Source organism: Phyllostomus discolor, chromosome 2, assembly GCF_004126475.2.
Source record: "Phyllostomus discolor isolate MPI-MPIP mPhyDis1 chromosome 2, mPhyDis1.pri.v3, whole genome shotgun sequence".
Lineage (NCBI taxonomy): Eukaryota > Metazoa > Chordata > Mammalia > Chiroptera > Phyllostomidae > Phyllostomus > Phyllostomus discolor.
The window spans coordinates 205,648,185-205,671,580 of record NC_040904.2 but is presented as its reverse complement, the minus strand read 5'-3'; the positions used below and the strand labels follow the sequence as shown (position 1 = coordinate 205,671,580).

General features: G+C 51.6%; 1 protein-coding gene across 3 annotated transcripts in view; it reads right to left on the bottom strand.

The window, feature by feature from the left end:
* BTBD11 (BTB domain containing 11) overlaps nucleotides 1–23,396 on the bottom strand; it is a 265,818-nt gene that overhangs the window by 30,254 nt on the left and 212,168 nt on the right. For 2 of the 3 annotated variants that reach the window (XM_028533013.2, XM_028533015.2), the window contains 5 exons: nucleotides 7,464–7,629; nucleotides 4,914–5,003; nucleotides 2,857–2,958; nucleotides 894–987; nucleotides 642–777 (listed from right to left, as the gene is read on the bottom strand). In XM_028533013.2, coding sequence (XP_028388814.1) covers nucleotides 642–777; nucleotides 894–987; nucleotides 2,857–2,958; nucleotides 4,914–5,003; nucleotides 7,464–7,629 — 588 coding nt within the window. The remainder of the gene's footprint in view (nucleotides 1–641; nucleotides 778–893; nucleotides 988–2,856; nucleotides 2,959–4,913; nucleotides 5,004–7,463; nucleotides 7,630–23,396) is intronic. The other variant, XM_028533014.2, reaches the window with a different exon arrangement.

Here is a 23,396-nt window from a genome sequence, read left to right as displayed (position 1 = left end):
GGCTGTGCCAGGGCAGGGACGCGGCGGGGGACCACTCAGTTGGGACAAGGGAATGTGACGGGACCAACTCCGGGGTGGTCGTTTCCGAGTCCTGACTGTGGGCAGGGGTCACGTTCTGGGGATGGAGCAGCTAGTGGGACGGGAGCTAGCAGGGAAGGCCTTCTTCAAGGACAACTGGGAGCTAAGTGTGTTCCTGAAATGTCCAGAAGGCCCTAGAACTCTGCAGTCCCCCAGTGAGTCCGCTTTACTTGGGGGGATGTGTGATCAAACCCGATGGGGTAGATTATCCTGAAGGAGTGGTAGGTGAGAAGTCAGCACAACGCACGCGACTTATCAAGGTGGGTTCTCCTCCCCTCCCTGCAGAGAGGGGATGGAGTCTGGCCCGCATGGGCCAGGTGTGAGTCTCTGTGCGGGGAGAGCTGGCCTGGAAGGGACAGAACCAGCCAGTCTGTACAGACGTGTGACGCAGGAAGCTGGCTCTCAGCAGAGGGCTGGCGGCGAGGGCCACTGGCCGGGCTGGGGGCCTGCCCTGCCTCTGGGCCCCACACCCAGAGAGGCAGCGGGTCTGGGGTAGGCCTGGGAATCTGCATGTTTAACAAGCACCCCTTGGGACCTTGCGGCTCTGGCCCATCCTAGCCTACCTGTGTCCGTGGGCTGCGGCCTGGCTGAAAGAGTTCATATCACCCTGGGGGGTTGTAGAAATTCCATTCCTGTACATGGTTCCTATCAGGGGGTCCGCACCACGCTCCAACAGCAAACTAACCAGCTCAAAATTGCCTGCAAGCCCAGAGAAGGGGTTTCATAAGGGAATAAAGCAAAGACACAGTCACAGACACATAGAAGGCCAGGGTGGTGGAGACCCGTGGCCAGGGCGGGGAATCGGCGACCCTTACCTACAGCGGCTGCGAGCTGCAGGGGCGTTTCCGAATAGTTCTCCTCACCGTGCTCCACAGAGCCTTCCACCTTGGCCCCGGCGTCCAGGAGGAGCTGTGGAGGAAGACAGCCGTGGACATGTTTAAAGGACACGCACGGTAAGGAGGTGCCAGAAAGCCCAGCGGAACTCAGTGCACGGCCAGTGTTCCTGCTCTCCCTCTGGGTCAGTGACCTCGCGCACAGGGGGAGGGCGACTGTACCTCGAGGACGGACTAGGACCTTCTGGTAGCTTCTAGAACCTGAGACTACTCAAAGTGGGGTCCATAGATCAGCAGCAGCCTGTCACCTGGGAGCCTGTTGCAGACACGGGCTCTTTACATGGACATTTCTGGAAGCACTGAGATACAACCAGAGGGGTGGAAGGCTCCCATTTTGGGCCGCAGAGCACTCAAGTGGCTGCTTAGAACCACAGAATCAATAGTTCTGAAGGACTCTGGAGACCCCCTGGGCCAGCCAGGGCAACAGCCCCTTCTAGGGTGCCCTGGATAGCTGTGAGGACAGGTCAGCCAATGCCAGGTTCCTGGCCAGTGGAATCAATGGATAAGCGGCAAAGTGAGCTTCTACGGTGAGTTTTGCTTTGCAGGACTCAGTTCCGTGCATTGCCTAAGATATCTGGGCTTCTTAGAAACCGAGCTTCTGTCCGTGCCAGACCTCACGCACCGTGAGCGTGCTGTTGCTGATGTGGGGTGCGCTGGGTGGGCGGGGGGAAGCCTGCTTCCTTCATCGCCACGGGCTCCCTGAGGGCACAGCCAGGAGGGGCTGCCTCCTTGGCATTCCACGACTCGTGCACCTGCAGTGGAGCGGAGGCCTGGCATCTGCTGGGCTGCGCTTGGCCGCCCGCTGGTCCTATTTTTGATTTAAAGGCTGGCGATGCCACTGCACGTTAGCGGATGGCATCTGTGTCTGCCAGGCCACCCTGGGACCCCTCCCCTTTTTAGACTCCTTTATTAGGAGTGGACTGGGTGTGATGCTGTGCAGGCAGAAGCCGGGTCTCAGTGGGACACATCACAGGCTCAACTTCCTGAAACGTGACTTTGTGTCCGTCTTCAGGATTCCTACGGCCTAGGACACAACTGCGGACTCCTGTGGAATCCCAGGGGCCCCTCCTGCACTATTCCCTGCTCTGCATTAGTTCTCCGAGGTTCGGCCACATAAAAGGATGTGAGCTCCTGATGTTCCCGGAGCTCATCACTCCCTATGGGGTTCAAGTGTGGTCACGGACCTGGATGCTGATCTCTCTTTGCTGATGGAGGAAAGACCATGTGCAAGACCTAGGATGTTCTGGATGGCCAGTCACTGAACATCAACTCTACCACAGCCAGAAAAGGTGCAACACACACTTAGATGCCCAAAGGACCTCGGGTGAGGATGTCTCCCCAGGCTTGGGGAGCTGTTTCGGAAGACACGTGCGGAGGCCCTGTTCTAGATCCCCTGCATCTGATTCTTAAGAAGTGGTATCCAAGCAACAAGTGTTGTTTGGAGCTGTTGCCTTGGTGACTTGGATGCTTCGTTCCACTGGTTGGAAACCAGCGCTCTACACAAACAGCAGGGTCACACCTAAGGAGAGGTTCTAAGGTCTCACACCAGCTGAGTTTTATGTTCATGTTATGACATATAAAATGGACCAATCCACAAAACCATAGCTCAGGCCCCACCCCCGAGCAACTGGGAACAGCTTCGTAGGCTGGCCACTCTGTGTGTGGGGTTGCTGGAGGGTGCGTGATAATTTCATATTGGTTAAAGCCAGGCCGTATAGATCATTACATATAATACTTTCATTCGTAGGATATGAATGTGCTATGTTTAATGGCAATTAACCAATATGAATGTCTTAGCAAATATGCATGCTGGGAGAGGTACAGATTTGCATAATGGAAGAGGTAAAATTAAAGGTCAGATGTGGATAGGGAAATACATTAATACCTGAACTACAGGAATATGTCCATGCAACACAGCAAAAGTCAGAGCCGTCCAATGGCGGGTCTCGGGGTGGACGGATGGATATTTATGAGGAGTACTGACAACCTATAAACAAATCGAAGTTATTTTCAAAATGTGACCTTCACAATACTCAGACGAGCAAAGCTGACCTAGCTCTCTGGGGCTAGGCATGTGGTCTAAAGGTGTGCAAAGGACATCCTGGAAGGTGCCTTGGGAAATGTTGGCGATGAGGGGTATAGTGAAGAGTAAGGACACCTTCGCTTCTCATCTGAAAGCAATTCAATGGATGACTTCATCTGACCACCTCTACGGTGCCTTGGAGATGCTGCAATGGCGGCTACTACGAGCCAGCTCACCTGCCTGTCTCCTCTTTCTGCTCAAGGGAAGGCGGGGGTTCTGAGAACTCTAGGACGTCAGGCAGCGTGAGACGCCTCTGCCATCACACCCACAACTTTGTGGGACATTCCTGGTGGCAGCGAACCCCAGGCAAGGGGAGGTCTGCTTCAAGCTTGCGAGCCAGGGAAGACGGCCACCATCTGATGGGGGAATGTCACCGTCTAGTCACAGCTCCCCCACACTGCCCTATTTCACTCTTCTGCGGGCTTCCCGGTTGACAAAGACCCTCAGGTTTCTGGAAACGGGGCATAAAAAACTTCCCTGGAGACAGCACGAATAAGCAATCTGGTGCTGGTCTTTTGCTACGGGGGCCTCAACACAGCCCTGGACACGAGAGAGGCGGCTGCACCGCTGGAGGCTGGGGTCCTGCAGGGTTGGACCCGCACGTGGTTCTTCTCCCAGATACTCCCAGGGCCATATCACCGTGATGCCTGCTCCATTCAGAGCAGTTGACTCACTCATTACCTGCCGGGGAAGCCTTGGGCCGGGAGCCATGGGGTGGGCTAGGGAGGACCCGAGAACCCCACCAGGACCCAAAGCTGAGGAGCCCTTGTGGGGTCTGCATGGTTTTTAGGAGGGAACATAATGAGGGGGGAAACCCTTGATACCTGAGACTTTTGGTGGGACCAAAAATGGTTATGGATCCCAAACTATGTCTATTGCCTGCTTTCCTTAGATGAATATAAAACTCACTTAAACCCCCAAAACTAAACCAAAAAGCCCCCCAATAACCCACCGTACCGACACTGCAAAAGCACCCATTTTTGAACTAAAAAGGTTTCCCAGGGATGCTGCGTTAGGATTGTAGCATGGTCCATCTTCCCATCTCTGAGGCCGCCAATATTCATTCAGCTGCCGGAGAGAGTGGGTCTTAACACAGCATAGAATGTGGTCAGAAAAGTGGGATTCACCTATTACAAGCCCTGGCAGGGAGGACGCCGACGTCACCTGAGCCTCAGACTTAAGCTAGGTCCTCTCTGTGTTCATTTCTTCCAACAACTCTCTGAGGGGGGTGTGATCGCTCTCCCATTTTGCAGATGGGGACACCAAGGCCCAGAAAGGTTAAACCCCTTGCCCAAGCACAGAAGCAAGTCACTCAGATGCGGATAGTGACAGAATTTGAGCCCCAGTGTCAAATTCTAAAGCCTGTCGGGGAGAGCTCTCTGCTATAGCACACGGCCTCAAGGAAGCTTAGGGTTAAGACCTGTGGCTTCAACTCCGCCAACCAGGAGAGCCAATCGGGATGTGGTGGGGGAGGGGGAGCTACGCCTCAGCTCTGGGGAGTGTGCAGCTTTGCACTGTGCAGAGGGAAAAGGGCCGATGGCTCAGGAGAGCTCTCTCTGCTCTCATCCCAGAGGGAGTGGAGCAGCAGGAAGAGTCAGAGACCACGTACAACTGGGCCAATGAAACGCTGGTGTGTTGTTGGTTGTTTCCGAGTGAAACACGCATGCTGGCAGCTCCCTGCAGTTTGGTGGGGCCGGGGCCTCAGCATGGAGGAGATCCATCAGCCGGTCTGACCGATTTGCTGGACTGAGCGCCCTGCCCTTGGCAGCAGCTCTCAGGAGAAAAAGCCCCCCTCTCCTGGCTCGCCTTCCCCTGGGGACTGCCAGGCCAAGGGGCCCTGCGGCCCGCTGCACCCTCACCTCCACATTCAGGTCAGCTCCGGCATCCAGCAGCATCTGAACCATCGCCTCGTCCCCACGGACGCAGGCGTACATCAGGGGGGTCATGCCCTGCGGTGAGTTAGAAACCAGAGAATGGAGAAGGTTTACCAGGTGGCTGTGTCACTTGAGGATAACAAACGGAAAATCTTACTTTTGTTGAGGAGGCTATGTTTGCAGTCAAAATCCAGCATTAAAAAAAAATAAAATAAGTGGCCCTATAATTCATAAGGTCACGATCCTCCATATTTCAAAAGCAACACGGAGGCCAAGAGGAGACCATACATTGTTTTTTTTTTGCATGTATTGTTGCTTAGCTTGGAGGAGTTTTGTTTGCCTGTCTTAGGGTGCAATAGACCTAAGAGTGTCTGCTAAAGCAAATGGTTGATTTCACCTTACAGCTCTTAGGAACTTTCTGGATTCTGCAACATCAGCCCCTAAGCTACCTAATTGACAAAGACTGTTGTCATTTCTCCTCCTCAGCATGACAAGTGTCCTCTTCACTCTGCCTGAGATACTGGTCGGTGTCGAGGGAAACAGGAGCCTCTGGGCATAACGCCCCCAGCACGGACATCTGCTTTGACGTTATCATTTACAAGCAAAAGGCAAGCGAATGAGGAATGGCTTTCAAACATTCCGCATTGGCCCATAACCCCTGCTCATGGCAAACAAAGCACCACAACCAACAGAAGGCAGGGATGGAGTTTTCAACAGACGGTGTTACAAAGGCGGCCACTGGGGGAAATGTTCAAGTACCAAGGGCCTTATCTCGCACCATCTACTAAAATCATTTCTAGTTTGATTGGAGATATGGAGACAAAAATGAAAACCATAAAAGACATCTAGGGATAAAAGTAATACAAGAAATCACAAAGGAAAATCATCACAGCATTAAGGACCTAACATGGAAAACAAACAAAATTCAAAGGTAAGCAATAAATTGAGACATATTCGTCACATCATAATAAAGGGATATTGGTCACGTTATATGCCTAATATGTAAAGAGCGCTACTACGTAAAAAAAGACAGTAAAGGTCCAATGAAAAGCAGGCAGTACGTGAAAGATTAATTAATAGGGAGCCCATATATAGTTGGAGGGCGTATAAAGAAACGAAGCCTCTGAAAAAGTGATATGAGATCAAAACCCTCAAGGTAGGCTGATGGCTTTGAGCCACTATTTCCACTTTTAAGAATTTCCCCAATGAGCCCTGGCTGGCGTCGCTCAGTGGATTGAGCTCGAGCTGCAAACCAAAGCATCGCAGGTTCGATTCCCAGTCAGGGCACATGCCTGGGTTGCAGGCCATGACCCCCAGCGGCCGCGCATTGGTGTTTCTCTCTTTCTCTTTCTCCCTCCCTTCCCTCTCTAAAAATGGATAGATTGAATCTTAAAAAAATAAAAAAAAGAATTCCCCCAATGAAATAATTAGGGATTTGCACAAAGGTTTGTGTAAGTTTAGTTAGCTCAGCATTAGTGATATAAGTAATTGTAAACAACGTAAATTATCCAGCAACTAAAGTGTGGTTGACTGAATAAATAATATGACCAATTTAAGTAGCCATTAAAAGGGATTAAAAATATTTAATAGCTCTGGCAGGTGTGGCTTAGTGGATTGAGCGTCGGCCTGTGAATCAAAGAGTCACTGGTTCGATTCCCAGTCAGGGCACATGGCTGGGTTGCAGGCCAGGTCCCCGGTAGGGGGCGTGGGAGAGGCAACCACACACTGATGTCTTTCTCTCTCCCTTCCCCTCTCTCTGGAAGTGAATGAATGGAATCTTTAAAAAAAAATAATAACATTATGAATTATCTTCATATAAAATATTAAAAACAAGATATAATAAATTCCTAGTTTTTAAAAAAGATAGTACTAATTGTGTGTATGTATCAGGGCTCGGGGGATTGCTCGACAATCAGTAGCTGCGACCCCTCCCCTGGAACTGGCTGCGTGAACTGCTCACGTGAGAAGCAGCTCCATCTGTCCCTTGTGGCTTCCCATCTGGGGCTCACACTGAAGGCATCTCCCTGACTGGCAGACCCACACGCCTTTCCTCAGTGTCAGGGGCTTGGGGGACAGCTGCCTACCTCTGAGGTTCCTCCTAGGGTCTCCCAGAAGGCCTCTTGTGTTTCTTAAACATACCCTGAAAGTTTGGTGGAAATCTGCCTTGACTTGTTCTGTGATGCAGGAACAGGCCGGCAGAGAACTAATTTTAACCATGCTGGAAAAAGAACGTGAAGGACACATACTAAATATAAACATGATGGTTATCCGGGTGATGGCATTATTTACTTTCTGGAATAGGCCTATTTTTTCTCTATTTTCCATTTCAGCTGCAACGATCACGTGCAACTTCTATAAAGATGAACAAGGGTATTTTTATTTTAAAAACTAAAACTAAAAAAAAAAAGGCAAAAAGCACCCTACGTCACCAGTAGGGGGCGCCTCTGCCCAGTGCCTGCTGTTTCTATCTAGCCACGGGCCTGGGCTGATGGTGAAGGTGGGGGTGTGTGTTCAGACACTCAGAGGACCCTGTACCTGTTCGCTCATGGTGTTGATCCCATCTGGCCCCAGGAGAGACACCGCCTGCTTCACCAGGTCCGTCCTCCCACAGTTCAGCATCCGGAAACCCAGGTCCTGCTTAAACTTGGCTTCGATGGCCACTGCATCCAGCTTCCGAGAAGCGAAAAAGCAGTCGTCAGCCCTAAGGAAGGGAGAGAGAGATGGTCAGCAGCTTCCCCAGAGACTGCCCTGCAAGGCCGCAAAGAGTTAGGTAGCACCAGGAAACTTTGCTTCTCATGTCCATTGCCTGTTCCTGGGCTTCAGTTAAAGCCGGATGTCTTGACCCTTTGTCCTTTAGAACTGCCGCGGGTCTGTCCTGACCTCTGTTCCCACAGCGTGCTGAGCAAAGCATCGCACTGGCTAATACTTACTGGATGTTTACTAGGGGCTAGGCACTATGCTAAACTCTTCACATGAATTAATTCATTCAGTCCCGCACAACCCTAAGAATGAAGTGCTAGTATTACCTCTCTTCACCATGGGGAAGCAGACACAGATAAAGGACTTGCCGGAGGCCACACAGCCAGCAAGCAGTGGGTGAATGGAGAGTCGATCTGGGCCTCTACTGTGTCATCCGGTGCCCCCGTCCCAGTGAGAGGTCAGGGAAGGGTGGAGAGAAAAATCAATGGGCTCCAGAAGGTGACACAAACTCTGCTTGTAAGGCCTGCTACTTCTGTCTCCCAGTGACATCCATCACTTACTGAATCAAATCTCCAGGCATTTTATTGAGCACCTGTTTGTCACAAACTCTGCTCTCGGTGCTGAAGACACAAAGCTAAACAGCTCCTTGTCCCTGCCCTGGGTCCCACGGCCTGCAAAGGGGGAGGGCAAGGCACTGGCAGCTATAATAACCCCATGTGGTGACTGCAGTGACTGAGGGATTGGAGACATGCACCAAATAGAGCCTAGGGGATACAGGACGGCTTCCTGGGGGAGGTGGCCCCTGAGCTGTGTCTTAAAAACGGAGATAACAGAAGGGGAGAGGGCAGAAGCAGCGAGCAGGGCCGGGGTCAGCAAAAGCACGGAGCTGGGACACGGCAGGCGAAGTGAGGGTAACGGTGAAGGTTGCAGAGTTTCTGGAGCCCACACTTGCAGGCAGAGTGCTAGGGCTGAGGGAGAGCCGGGCTCCACTGCAGGGGAACCTGACTCAAGTTTTAAGGCTCCAGACTTTACCCTTAAACGCCACGGGAGATTTTTAAGCAGGCAGGGGACTGGGATGGTGGGATGGCTGACTCTGGGAGAGAGTGGAGGGTGGGTTGGGGGGAGCCACCCCCAGAGGCTGGAGCTAATGGACTAGCTGAGTGGATGGAAGAAGCCTCCGATGACAAAGAGAAGCGACAAGGGCCCGAGTGAAGACCGTGGTGGCCGGGACGGAGCAGAGGTCGTGGGTTCCGGCTTCTGCACACGCAGGTGCCCACTTCCCAGCTCACGGCCCTGAGGGAACGGGAACCACACGCTCGCGTCAGGGCAGTCAGCGGTGTCCCAGGCCCCTTCCCACCTCTCCTCCTGCTCGTTCAGGCTGGCAACTGAGGGAGGGAGCTGGGCGTTCAGCATCCCCGGCTCTGTTCTTGCCTCTGATGAACCCGCTTGGAAGGATTACATTTATGGGCGGGAGGATTACCTTCTGTTTTATCCTTGGAGGAAATGATAGGGCCTATTGTTCCAGAAGGTGTAAGGTACTAAGACGGCTGCTCAGCAGTAAGGCTAGGATCTGGGGGGAGCCTCTGAGGGGTGAACCACACAGAGCCTCAGGAAGTGGGTGGAAGGTGTGTGTACTTGACCCTTCACTGGGTTCCTGATACATCATTCATCTCTGCTGACAGAGGAGCCCCGGCCCAAGGCTGTCCTGTAATGGGAACCTCATGGCAGAAAGGGTATGTCAGGCTCTCAATAGGAGACACTAGGCCTTTGCTTCTGGCCACGAGGGGGCGCTGATGCAGTGATGATACCGTCCTGAGAACCTTGAGCTTGGCGTTGACAGAGGTCTAGTCTAGTCTGTGTGCACACTCCAGGAACTGTGCCTCAAGTCAGCCGCCCCGGGCCTGCGTGTGTGAGAGCCCAGGGAAGGGCTAAGTAAGGTGTTTAGGGGCCCCTCATTTACCAGGACTCTGGAGTCCAAGATGAGAGATGGCCCCAGCATTGCCGGAAAACTCTCCAGGGAAGCCTGAGAGCGCCCCAGGTGTGGGGGGGCGGGGGGGCGGAGGGGCTCCAGGCCTCAGCATCCCAGGTTAGAACTTCTGGGGCAGAGAATGGGGACGTGAAATCAGGAGCCTCCTTCTTGGGAGCAAAGATGCTGTGAATCGTCACTGTCACTGAGTTGGCAATGTCCTACTTCCTGTCTGCTATCTTCAATGCTTGATCGATTCTCTCGGTTAAGCATTTTTTTTCTGGAGTCAACCTGAATTCCATGTGACTAGATAAATGTTACCAAGCACCTACTGTGTGTGGGCACCGTGCAAGGGGGCTAGCAGGAGGCAGACGCAGACCCGACTGACCCTGTGTTCTCTGAGCTCCCGGACTGCTGAACTGATCATTCCCAGGACGTCAGGAGAAGTGTTTACCAGAGATAGAGAGCCTTGATTTTAATTAGAAAGAGACAAATGGCAAGAAAATTACTGGGGCTAAGATGATGATGATAAAAATTGTTAGAGGAAGCTAACATTTATTGAATACTCACTATGGAAATCTAAGCTCTTTCCATGTATTAATTTGTATGATTTTTTATAAGCCCACAATGCAGGTGTGAGCAGGAGCCCCATTCCGGAGATGAGGAAATGTCCCACATCACCGGGCTGGTAGGCAGTGGGTCAGGGTTTCACCCAGCTGGACTGGCCCCTCTCAGCAGGACCTGGCCCTTCTCCGTGGGTGGGCGCACCCCCATAGGCGACTGCCTGACTAGAGCACATGTCTTTGGTGCCTCCCAGACCCCCAAACTCGGTATGTCCAGAATTGAACTTTTTACCAGCACATCCACCCCCCTCCCTCCAAACTTGTCCCCAGCCATCCCATCTCCATAAAAAGGCACCACTGTCCCCTCCCCCAAACCCCAGATGCTCAGGCCAGACCTTGTCTCACACACTTACCCTTACCCGTTCCATCAGCTGTTGCTTTTGCCACCCAAATGCCCCATTCCAAATCCATCCACTTCTCTCCACCCCCACGGGCCAGACCCTGGCTCTGAATGCCAGCATCTCTTGCCTGGATTACTGCAGTAGCCTCCTAACTGGCCTTCCTGCTGTCACTCTCCCCGCCTTCCAAACCAGTTTCTTAAACAAGGGAAGAGTGAGCTTGAAATATAGATAGGACTATGCTCTGCCCCTGCTCAAAACCTCCCAATGCCTTCCTGTGTAAGGAGAACAGACTCCTGCTCCCCAGGCAGGGCCTGGAGGGTCCCGCCCTGCCCTCCACCAGCCCTTCCCTTCCTCCCTCCCTCTTCTGTCCCTTCAACAGGCCAAGATCTTTCCTGCCTTGAGGACTTAGCTCCTGCTGTTCCCACTCCTTGGAATGCACTCCCCTGACTGTCTGCAGGGCTGGCTCCTTCTCACTCCTCCAGTATGAGCTTGAATGTCAGGTCCAGAGGAGGGCTTCTTAGACCAGTGCACCTGGAGGAGGTGCGCTCCTCTCCCTCGCCACGCCCACGTCCAGGCCACTTGCATCCTTCCCCTGGTTAGCACCTTCCAGTGCCTGTCCTCACGCCGGGAGCACACAGCAGTAAGTGATGGGCGAGCCATACACACCCCCACCATTCACTCTTGACACAGCTGTCTATCAAGAATCCCTCGGTCATACAGAGTAAGTCACGGTCCTCATTACTGAACTTGACCAGCCGAGGGAGGCAAACGAAGGGGCAGGTAAGAAACATTTTCCCTACACCATGGCTTTGTGTCCAACCGGGCTTGTTAGAAAACTAACCTGTGCAAAATCTGCATTCCTGCAGCATTCCTGTAAACACAGCTCAGAGCTCCGTTTGCTAGCTCTGGAGAGAGAGCCTCTGGAGGATCTGCCACCGAGGACCCACGGGTCCCCCGCGGCCTGGACAAATGAGCGTGTTGTCCTAAGTGCAGGGCTTACTTATGCAGAAATCTATTAAGCCAGCTACCTGGGGCTTCATCAGACGGCGATCACCTCAGTGGTTTTCCCTTGAGTGGCTTTCAGAGATGCCATAAAAAAATCAGATTGATTTAAGGAAGAGGTCAGCCCGTGAGGTGGTCAATTTCTCTGATTTCTCAAGGGCCCTGGCCCTGAGACTGGCTCAAAGCTCCCACCAGTTCAGGAACGTGACTTCAGAAAGAAGTCTCCCAGGTGGCCCATGGGCCTGAGCACAGGGAGGGACACGTTGCAACCTGCCCCCCCCCGGGGAGGAGCGGGTGCAGCGGTGGGAGCTGACCCACTCTGCGGATCTCTTGATGCACGCTCTGAGTGGCGCAGGCGAGCTGACGAGGCTTCACACACATTTTATCCACTGGTTCATTTTGAAAGCTAGCATAGAAGTTAGGAGCACGCATCTCTGGTCCCCAGCTCTGCTATTTCGTGGCTTTGTGATTTCTTAGGGCAAGTGACTTAACCTCTTTGTTGCTGAGTTCTCCCACCTGTAAAATGAGTTTCGTCATAAAACTTTCCTGCCAAGATGGTGGGTGTGGGTTAAATGAGATAATCCATGTCCGGTGTCTAGAAGAGTACAGACCTTAACGCACAGGTCTCCATCCGTGTTAGAGATTTCATAGCATAACCTTCATAAGTTACAAAGCTAGGTGCACACTGGAGAGAATAGACTCTACTTGAAAGAAGCAAATACAGAGATACAGAGACTAAGGAATATTATAGTGCCCTGGCCAGTGTCGCTCAGTTGGTTGGGCATTGTTATGCAAAATGAAAGGTCACCGGTTCAGGTACTGGTTCAGTGACACGCCTGGGTTGCGGGTTCGGTCCCCAGGTGGGGTGCATACAAGAGGCAACCAACCTATTGCCGTGTCTCTCCCATATCATTGTCTCTCTCCCCCTTCTCCCTCTCCTCCCCTCTCTGGAAAATGAGTAAAAGAAAAAAATTGAAAACACATGAACATGGCAGTAAAAGCACTTCTTAAGATCTCCGATGAGACACCGTGTCTAACACATTCCACCAGGGTAAAGGCAGATCTTTTCCCTGTGGGGAGACCCTGGTCCTCAGCGGGTTTTGCAAGCATGCTCAGTGCTGACAGGGGTTGGGGAGGGAGGGCGAATGGGAGTCACACGCTTGATGAAAGCAGTTTCTGGAACAGTCCAACAGGCAGAGTTCGGAGGCCCCGTCCAGCCAGGCTCCCAGCCCCTCCTTCCCCCTCCACCTGCAGGGCCAAAGCCTGCTGGCTCCAGAGGCCCCGGAAGCCGGCAGCTCCCAGGCTCCCTGTGCACTGCTCCCAGGTGACTGTGGCGAGCGTGCCGCCTCGGCAGGCAGGCCACCTGGGTTCATCTCTCGGCCCCCACTCTCTGGGAAATGCTGTGTAGGTTCTTTCATCTCGCTTCCTTCCCTCACATGGGGAACAGCAACACTGACATTACCTGTTTTACTTATTTAACAGATACTTAGCACCCACTGTGTACCCGGCATATTATGAGCTTTTTGCAAATATTAACTTCACTTAACTTGTTTAATTCTCACGATAACCCTCTGAGAAAGGCGTTATTATGATTAACCGATAGTACAGATAAGGGGAACAAGGCACAGAGGGGTTAATGAACTTGCTCATTGCCACACAGCCAGTAAGCAGGAGTCAGGGTTTGAACAGAGGCGGTCCGGCTCCCGAGTCTGTCCTGCTCACTACCGTGCACAGCCCAGGTCTCGGTGATGTGCTGGCCATTTCTGGGCTTCAAAGGGATTCCTCGTGCATGGCTCTGGATCTGCACTCCCAAAGGCCTCAACAGTTCCCACACCATGACCTTCCTCATCAGTGATAAAAAAGCTACCGTTTTTTGCAGGCTCATCAGGTAGCAGGCACTGTGCGGAGCGCTCACTTTCCAGCACTTCACCTGATCCTCTCCTCGAAGGGGCTTTTGTTGTTATCGTTACTCCTGTCCTATTGGCCAGGAAAGTGAGGCTTGGCCTGCGTGTGTGACACCAGGGCCCGGGCACCGCACAGCAGGCAAGGCTGAGTCCCAAGTTCACATCCCCGTCTGGCTCCTACTTGCCTCCTTGGAAAGGTAACCTAACCTCTCCAAGCTTCTGCTTGTTTCCCGTCTGCAACACACGCCTGACAACGGTCCGTCTCTGTGCGAGGATTAAGGCAGATCCTCCACCCGAACCACTCGGCACAGAGGGCGATAATAGCTGCCCAATACGTGAAATGCATACTTATCGCTGTACCATTATTTTATAATTGTAGGTCTTCCGCTCGGGGATTTAATCAGGCCATCTGGAAGTCCCTCCCTCCCGTCACCCTCCAACCACACAAATGGCCGGTGCCCGGAAGGTCTCCTTGCCCCCCCCAGGAGTTCTGGAGCCTGGCCTGTCGGAGTCCAGCCCTCGCTGTGGTCACTTGCCGGGCCTTGGGACAGCTCTGCCGTGGCTCCCTGGGCTCCTCGCCTCCCTTTCCATGCGTTTCTCTTCCTGTGCATCTGGGTCTCACCAGCAGGCTGGCAATCTGGGACAGAGCAACGCCCAAGGCCCCTCTCAGAGACGGCTGCCTGGGGTCAGCCTGGGGGGCTGTGTGTGTGTGGGCGGGGGACGCTTGCCCTACTCACAAGGAAGATGCCGGAGCCCACCGCTGCAGGACTCGGGCTGAGATGCTTGGCTGCTGTGGGGGTGCCTATGAGTCAGGCAGAGGCAACTGCACTCTGCTGCCTGGGCCCTTGCACCCCATGAGTTGGTTTCCCAAGGCTAGCGGGCAGGTTAGTTGCCTTGGGACAGAATAGAAATGTTAGCAATAATCAGAGACAAAGGAGTATTGACAGTTTCCCTAACACGCTATAGTTTAATGATAATAATAATAATAATAATCGCACCCGACACTTTTCAATAGCTTTCCATGTGCCAGGCATCCCCTGTGTAGCAGCCCACCTCACTCTGGAAAGAACCCCACGCACTGGGCCTGTTCTCGTCACTTCCCAGGTGAAACACCTGAAGTGTGGAGGTCGTGTCCCTTGCCCATGGTCACACAGCGCACAGGTGGTGGTGCTGGCATTCAATCCAGGCAGGCTGGTGCCTGAACCCGTGCCCCCATCTTCTTTTTGCCTTCATAGGAACCCCAAAAGGCAGGTTTCGGCACTCCCATTTCACAGATGAGGAAACAGAGCCCCAGAGGGGTTAAGTATCTTGCCCTGAGGTCACTGGGCTCCTCCTCTTTCCATTTCAACCCAGAGCTGTCCCCTCTCCAAGTCCAGGCTTCAGCGAGGCTTGGGTTTGTGTGTGTTCCCACACCGCCCCAGCCCAACTCCGCGGAACCCGGCGTCATCGAACGTCTGCTCCGTGCCACGCACTGCGGACCAGATGCAGAGAGGCCCACGGGGTGAGGTTTCTGCCGCCCCGGAGAGGCTCGGGGCAAAGGGAAGTGCCAAGATCCATTCACGCCCACCTGAGAGCGCCACCTGCAGGCCAGGCCCTGCCTTAGGTGCCAGAGGCCAGCAGCTAGTAAGCCTGACCAGGGCCTCGCCCTCCCGGGCTGTCATGGAGAAGGATGCTAAGCAAACTGGCTACGCAGGAGACTCTGGAATTGAAAATGCAGATGCTCAGGGGAGAAAAACGAGAGGACAACACTAACTCAAAACAGTAATTAAGGATCAAGCTGCCAGCCTCCCGTATCTGTCTGTGGGCACACCGGTGAGATTTATAACATCCAGGAGCAGACAGCAGCGCTGATTTCATTTATCTGGATACTCAGGAGCTCACTGAAGGGCGGCAGGAAAATGCACGGGTGCTGAATTCACAAGCCAGCATGGCCTGTTCCCTCGCAGAGTAACCCTGGGCAAGCCTCCCACTTGCTCGTCCATAAAACGGGACAGCGGTACCTATGTGGTAAGGTTGTAGTGAGGCATGACGAGAACGGGAATCTTGTCTGGCTATGCTGGAGGCACTCTTTGAGGATGGCACGGACCTAGAGAACGTGGGGTGTGTGATGCTGACATAGGCTGGATTTCTAGAAGATGGGGACCTAGGTGAGTCACCTGAACGGCAGGAGAAACATTACAGGCAGGCAGCACCCGCACTGAACAACACCCAGACGAGGGGTGGAAAACAGGGCTCATCTCAGGCAACATCTGACAATTTGGTACGGCTGATGGGAGTGCGGTGTAAAGGAGGATTCTGAGGCCATGTCCAGACCTTGCCCAGAAGGAGGAACTCTACAGAACAGGGGCCTATGGGATAGTTCTGAGAGCAACTGGTAAGGCAGGAATGGGACCAGGGGTTTTATGTCACAGCTGTACCGCCCATGAGCTCTGTGATGTTGGGTAAGTTCCCATTTTCCAGGAACAGCCTCAGTTTCTTCATCTATTAAATGGGGGTGTTGGCTAATCAAGCATGGGCATTCTCAGAGTTTATCACATGCTTTCTGGTGCTCGGGTACCACTCTTCCCTATGCAATAGTTTTTCCCCCTTACTCCATCCCACCCAGCATTTGGCTTCTCTGTTTTTGCTTTCATTTCATAACAGACACTTATTACCATGTCCGAGAGGATCACCGGGGGAAGAAATGTGTAGCAGTGGGTGCTCACTATACCCCGGCATCCATCCTCCCCTTCGTCCTCACAGTGATACAGAGCCGCCCGCCTTCGTGGGGCTTTGGCTGAGCACGTGGCTGTCCAATTCGAGATTACATTCCCTAGAAATGAGGAAATTGGAAAAAGCAGCCATTCAGATCACCTATTATATGTCTAACAGTGTGCAAGGAACAGAGTGCTTGCTTCCCTACTCAAAATATTTTATTGGTTTAATAATAATAATAGTAGTAGTAGAACATATAATAGCATTTATCGTGTGCCAGGAACTATTCTAACTTTACATATATACACACGTACAAAACTTATACATTATCTGTGATTGAGCACATACCCACACACGCTCATTTACATAAATGATCTTATCCAATCCTCTCTGGGGCCCTAGAACAGTGATCTTCATCTTTCAGAAGAGGAAACAGCACAGAGAGGCCAAGACACTTGCCCCAGGTCACAGAGCCTGCAAGCCATAGAACTGAGATCTGAACCCAGCAGGCTGCAGCTAGAGCCCTGCTCTTCACCGACTCCACTGCCTCTCCGTGCTGCCAAAGGCCTCCATGTTCGCCAGGATACCATGCAGCTGCTGCCCGGGTAAGTACCAGGTGCCAGGTCCTGGGCTGGGTGCCTAACAAATGTAAATCCCCAACCATAGGCTCCAAATTCAAGGCCCTTTTGCAATTGCCCCTCTGGAAAGGCTCCCTCTCTCAACCATTTCTTCTTTCTTACCATTCCAACCAACAAGGCCTGCTTCTCATTCTGCAGGTACTCCCCCCCCCCCCAGCTTTCCTGCCTGCCTGCATGCTGTGCCACCCGGTTCCACTCCTCTCCTCTACAGTCTGCTCTCCTTTACGTTGTATTCCAGAGGCAAGTGTCCCGGAACAGCTTCTGACTCGCAGAATCCCAGAATGTCGGTGCTGAAAGAAAGCATGCAGCTCAACCGCTGACCTTCTTAAGATCAGGACACTGGAAGCCTGAGGAGGGTCAACTCGTCGGAGGAGTCTCTGAGGTACTTTGGAGCAGAATCCACGTCTTCTTCTGAAGTCATTTAGCAAGTCTCTCGATGTCTTTAGGTTTGTGCAGGACAGTGATTCTCAACCAGGGGTGATCTTGTCACCCAGGGGACATCTGCCAATGTCTGGAGACACTTTTGGTTGTCACAACTAGGGAGATGCTACTGGCGTCTAGCAGGTAGAGGTGAGGGGTGCTGCCAAACGTCCTATAATGCACAGGACAACCCCCTCACCCTAATGTCAAAAGTGCAGAGGTTAAGAAACCCTGGTGGAGGGGAATACTATTCTTTTGCATCATCTCTTGTATATCAAGCAGTTGCCGTCACAGGATTCTGTCTGTGTGCCAGTATAATGGAGTCTTCAGAAATAAATTGTGAAATGGCCTGAATTGAACACGGCTTTCCCTCCCTTTGTCACCCCCCTCTCTCCTCAACATATTTTCCCAAGAAAGACAAATTCCCTTACTCGGGTTTCAAGTGCCCCAAATGATGTTTTCCCTTTTCTTTAGGGTATCACAAAGATGAACAAATTGAGACTTTGCTGCTGAAGCAAGTCACATCAAGATCTCCATGCAGTTTTCTAAGAAAAAAAAATTTGTATTATTGCAGCAAATGGAACATATAATGCTTGCAAAGTTCCTAGGAGAACTCTTTGTCCACAAATTGTGCCCACTTGCTGTTTCATGCTGCTACTAAAGCACAGAAAAGAGCCAGCTCATTAAACCGTCCTTGGACAAGGTAAACAAAGGGTGATTCCACAGCTTCCTCCCGGCCAATCTTCTCTGCCTCGCGAGAGATACTAAAGGGCCTGGAACCTTCCTCCTTCTTATAAGTAAATGCCCAGTTAGTGGCAAAACCTACTGTGTTTATCTTCTCCCACAATAGAAATTCTCGGTGTGTTCAAACATGTGAAAAAAGATTTATCTCAAATGCATTGGCTACAAAACTCAGGAGACTGAAACTAGTGTGTTTATATCTGAATGTGTTGTCATATTATTTTGAGTAGAAAATAATGAAGCAGTTTTACACATCTCTGGATTCAGCATCATGGCTTATTTTAAGGGTTGAAAGTAAGGCCCATCCCTAGAAAAGGGAGTCACCCCTGATTTTGACAGTCCTTAAATGTATATCCCTTTTCGGCAGAGACTGGTTGTTGTCCTCCAGAATCATTTATCTTCATGTTTGGTAGGACCTGAATTTTTAGCTGGGTATGTGGCTGCCCAGTTAAAGACTACATTTCCCAGGTTCTCTTGCAGCTAGACATGACCACGTGACTAAGTGCTGACCAATAGGGAATGACAAACATTATGTATGCAATCTCTGGGGCACGCCCTGTCCTTCTCCTTTCCCTCTTCCCACTAGATCACAGGTGGCAAACACAAGGCCTAAGGGCCGAATCCGGCCCTCCACCTTATTTTATCTGTCCCTGCACCTTGTTTTTACCTAGCGGCAGCACCAAGTTCTCACTTAACTGTTAAGGAGGAGTTACATGTATACAGTCCTAAAATTACATTCGGCCCTTTGAAGGCAACTTCGAGGTTGATGTGGGCCCTTGTGAAAATCAGTTTGACCCCCCTGCACTAGACAGATGTAGTCCTGGGGTGGGGGGTGGGGGTCGGCCATGTTGGGCCATGCAGAGGAAGGGTCACGGAAGGAATGGCAGAGCAACAAGAGGGAAGGTGCTCGGGTCCCTGACTTGGAGTTGCCATAATAGCCCGGGACTGCTTATACCTGGATTGCTGTACGAGGGAGAATTTTAAACTCGTGCTTTATCTGTGCTGCAGGTATTTTGCATGTCCATCAGAGCTCATGAATCTAGATCCTAGTGAATCCGTTCCACAAATGGTTCTGAGGTTGCAATCAATTCAGTGAAGCACACGGGAGTCGCTAAGTATATGCTGGCTACTGTGCGAGGGGCTGGAGATTCAAAGATGAACACACACACATAACTGTCTTGCAAGGAAGTCTAGAAAGAACTGATGGTGTTCTTTTTAACAACGGTCACAAATACACATGCCAATTCCTGAGGTGCAAAGCAAAGTTCTCATGTTATATACCCCAAATGCGTTCCTAGTAACACCAGTCCCATAAGATACCCTATAGCAGGTTCACAAATTTTTTCCTGTAAATATTTTAGGCTTTGTGGGACATACAGGTTCTTGTCACTCAGGAGAGTGACCACTGTCTGAAGGCCACTCAGCTCTACCACTGCAGTGTGAAAGCAGCCATCAGCGACATGAAACCAGTGGGCGTGGCTACTTACATGCACAACCTTCTTTACAAAAATAGGTAGTAGGCAGTTGCAGTTTGCTGACCACCACCCCGCCCCACCCCCAATCTATGGTAAAATATCTAAATAGGATAACATTCTCTTTGAGATTTGTAAGAAACGCAGGATGTTAAAAGCACTGATTTTTTTTAAAAAAGCCCATTTAATTTTCTTTAAGCCAATGTTTCCCAAATTGATTGAACCCCTTAACACTTATTTAAGTAATGCTTATTAATATCTCAGAACTGGCCTTCTGAATGTGCTGTTGCCAACACCAGCTAAGTAACATTTTTGCTAATGAGTTATGTGACGCACACGGGAAGTACGGAGTAAAACAGGGACCACCACCACGCCCAGCACCCAAGCCAGCTGGAAAAATAAAGCATCACAATGCAAAGGCTCTGGGCACCCGTCCTGGCTCCGAGAGCCCTTCCATCTCCTTGAGATTATCTCCTCTCTTGAATTTGACCTTCACCATCCCCGGCATGCTTTATACTTTCTACCACTTTTATAAATTCCTAACAAGATATGGACGGTCCCACATGTTGGTAAACTTTATGTAAATGTTAGCATACTACACAAATCTTGCCTTGGCTTGCTTTTTTTCCCCCTGCACAATGTGACCTTTCTGGGATTTAGCTGTGTAATAGCACGAGGATCTAGTTCATTTATTCTCATTGTTACTTGATATTCCGAGTAGGAACATACCATAATTTATTTATCTTTTCTCCTGTAGACAGACAGCTTGTCTCTCTTCCTTTCCTTTTTCTTTTGCTATTACAAACAGCGCATCTGTGGACACCTTTGTCCATGTCTCCTCATTTCCATACGGAGGAGTTTCTCTAGGGTAGAGGCCGGTGAATACATTTAGGTGATTTTGAGTTTCCTTGGGGGAGGATTCAGAATCCCCTCCAGTGGTGTTTAAGAGTTCTCGCTGTTCTGTATCTTTGCTCAAATCTGCTATCACCGGACTTTACAGTTGTTGCCAGTCTAGTGGGTATGAAAGACGTGCTGGGTGTGGCTCTGACTGCATTTCCAGGATGACGAGTAAGGTTGAGCCCATTTCATATATTTCTCAGAATATTCCTCTGTTGTCCTGACAGGGACCTCTGGCACTGGACAATGGCGACGATGCTAGGTTGACACGGGGGCTGACGTGCACCCGGAGTCCCTGGTTGAGCTAAGGCTGTGGGCTGAGCTGCCGAGACGAACGTGTCGGCCTTGTTCGGAAGATGCGTTCACCTTTTCCAATGCTGATCCTTTGATTGGAGCTCCTTTTTTTTCATAGAGAGAACTTAGAACTTGGGCTTTGGAGCCAGACAGACTGAGTTCAAATCCAAGATGGGGCACATTCTCTGTGTGACCATACACAGGTCTCCTGACCTCCTGGAGCCCCTGTGTCCTCGGGTGTGAAAACAAAATCAGGTCTCTCGAAGGGCTGGACGACAACTGAATGGAGCAGGAAAACACCCAGGACAGTTCTGCCCCCACGCGGGTTTCCGGCTGTCAGTTCCCCGTATCATCTTGTAAGATACAGGAGAGAGCATGAACTGCAGCTCCACTTAGTTCCATTACCTTCTACATGCCTCAGTTTCCCCCACAGGTCAATGTGGTTTTACCATTTGCATAGCTAACGTCAGACCACAGAATCAAATAATCTTCAGAGCTAGAAGGGACTTTGCAGGGCACCGAGTCTGATGGTCCCCACCTCCGTAGGGCGACCTAATGACCTGCGGGAAGGTGAGTCCTCCTGTGATGACCACAGACTTTTGGAAGGATGGGACCCACTCCTTCACTGTTACCCAAGGCACCTTTGTCACGGCTGTGAACGAAGTGCTTTGTACCGAGCCCACGGCTTTGTAGCAATCACTGGCTGCCTGACTTAATTGCTAAGGGAAGGTAATGTTCCTGTGTAAATAATATTTTAAACCGGAGTCTCGGAGGTTTGCTGGCAGATGAGTAAATAAACACTTCGGGCTGAAATTGAACAGACTAAGAGTGTGCCAAAAAAAAAAAAAAAAAAAAAAAAAAAAAAGCTCACTCCCCTGGGAGCCACCAACCCCATATGGCAAATGGCGTCCCCTCCACCTGCCAGCTCGCATTGGAAGCCCTCGTTTGGAAGAGCCCCAAGTGCCATGGAAGAGGTAGGTCTCTGTGTTGCTGCAAGCAGCCAGTGTTTCTGTTTTGCTTTTAACACTTTGGAAGCACAGAACAAGTTCCAAGTGTTGGCAAACTGTCTGTCGCCTGCAATCTGGCTCCCGCCCACGTCAGGCTGTTGGAACTGCTGTCGTCAAGGGCGCCGACGGCTCTCCCAAGCCCGGCGGCCTCCTTTCTGTCTCCTCTCTTCCGCTGGTGCGGCAGCCTCAGATCCTTTCTGGTGACCCCTCTCCATCTTGGTTCCCTTGGTTTCTGCGACCTCCCCTTCCTTGGGCTTTTCTCTGCCCTGGGCCCCCTCCTCCTTCAACTCATGAGGAGGCTTCCTCATCCTCCTCCCCGCCCCCCCCAGGGGCAATGTCATTCACACGCCTGACTTCAAAGGCCACCTGTTTGCCAGCATGTCCCCGGACACCTATTTAGTGAAGGCCTTTCTTCCAAGTCCTGCGCCTGAGTCTCACCTGCCTCTGTCTCCCTGTTGGAAGCCTGGTTGCATCTGAATCAGTCCAGGAAAAGTCTCGGTCTGTTTACGTACAGTATCACCAAACACTGAGGAACAGCCTTTTGCATCACTCATTCAAATATTTATTAGGCCCCAACCATGGGCCAAGTTCTGCGGCAGGCCCCACGATCAAGGAAACTCATTTCTGCCCCAGCCCTAAAAAGAGAAGGAAGCCAACTGCTGAGATCAAGTCCAGACTGGGATTCTTTCTTCTGGAATATTCCACGCCCCCTAACCTCTGCTCACTTGAGACAAGGCTCTGCCAACCAGGGGCTATAATTGTATCTACATGTCTTCCTTCCCTTCTGTTAATGACGCCATTTAAGTTGCAGATGAGTCAATAAATACCTTGGGCAGAAATTTAAGACTCAAGAGTGGGCCCCTCCCCCAAAAGTCCCCACTTCTCTGAAAGCCAAACCCCCCCATATGACCCACGACACGCCCTCCACCTGCCAGCCTGAACCGGAAGCCCTAACTTGGAAGGCAGCCCCGAATGCCTCTTAAGACGTAGTTGAGTGCAGCTGGTGATGGACACTCAACTGCTTTGGACAAGGTTTGCGACTCTCGCCAGTGATGGTTTTGAAAATCTCACACTTCAGAGAAAATATCAAGCCTGAGTCACCCAGAGGAATCCTAGAGCCACTGGGATGGGGTCAGTGGTCCCCGAGCCAGTCAGCTCCAGGGGATTCTCTTCCTGCATCAGGTGTTGTGTGTGTGTGTGTGGGGGGGGGGAGTGTGGCTGACTCTCCAGCAGCGGGACGAGAGTCAAGACACGCCTGCCCTCAGCCCGGGCTACAGACTGTATCCCCGATGGTGCTCCACCTCACCTCTCCACGAGTTTTTCCCTCCCTCGCAGGAAGTTGAGCCGATTGTTTTCGGCAACCAGAAGGAGCTGAGCTTTTTGGTCGTGGGTAGGGGTTCAGGGAAGGCAGGGAATAAGAATAATCACTAATACATGATGTGCACTTATTATGGGACAACAGTGGGTCACAGTAGCAAAGGCAGGCGAGCTCCCTGGTTTACAAGCTACATGGTGCTAAATAGTTGACCTACACTATTGTACTGAACCCTTCTCACCACCTTAGGAGATGGGCGTACTATTGCGCCCCATTTTACAGACACAGAAACAGGCCCGGAGAGGTGACTGACTTGCCTAAGGTCACACAGGGAAGGAGAGGTCACGCCAGGATTTGAAGCCAGGCAGCTGGGCTGGAAGCCTGCGCGCCTCACCACGGTGCTCTGCCCCCTCTCCATCAGACGAGAGGGTGAGCACTTACTTCCCCGGCAGCT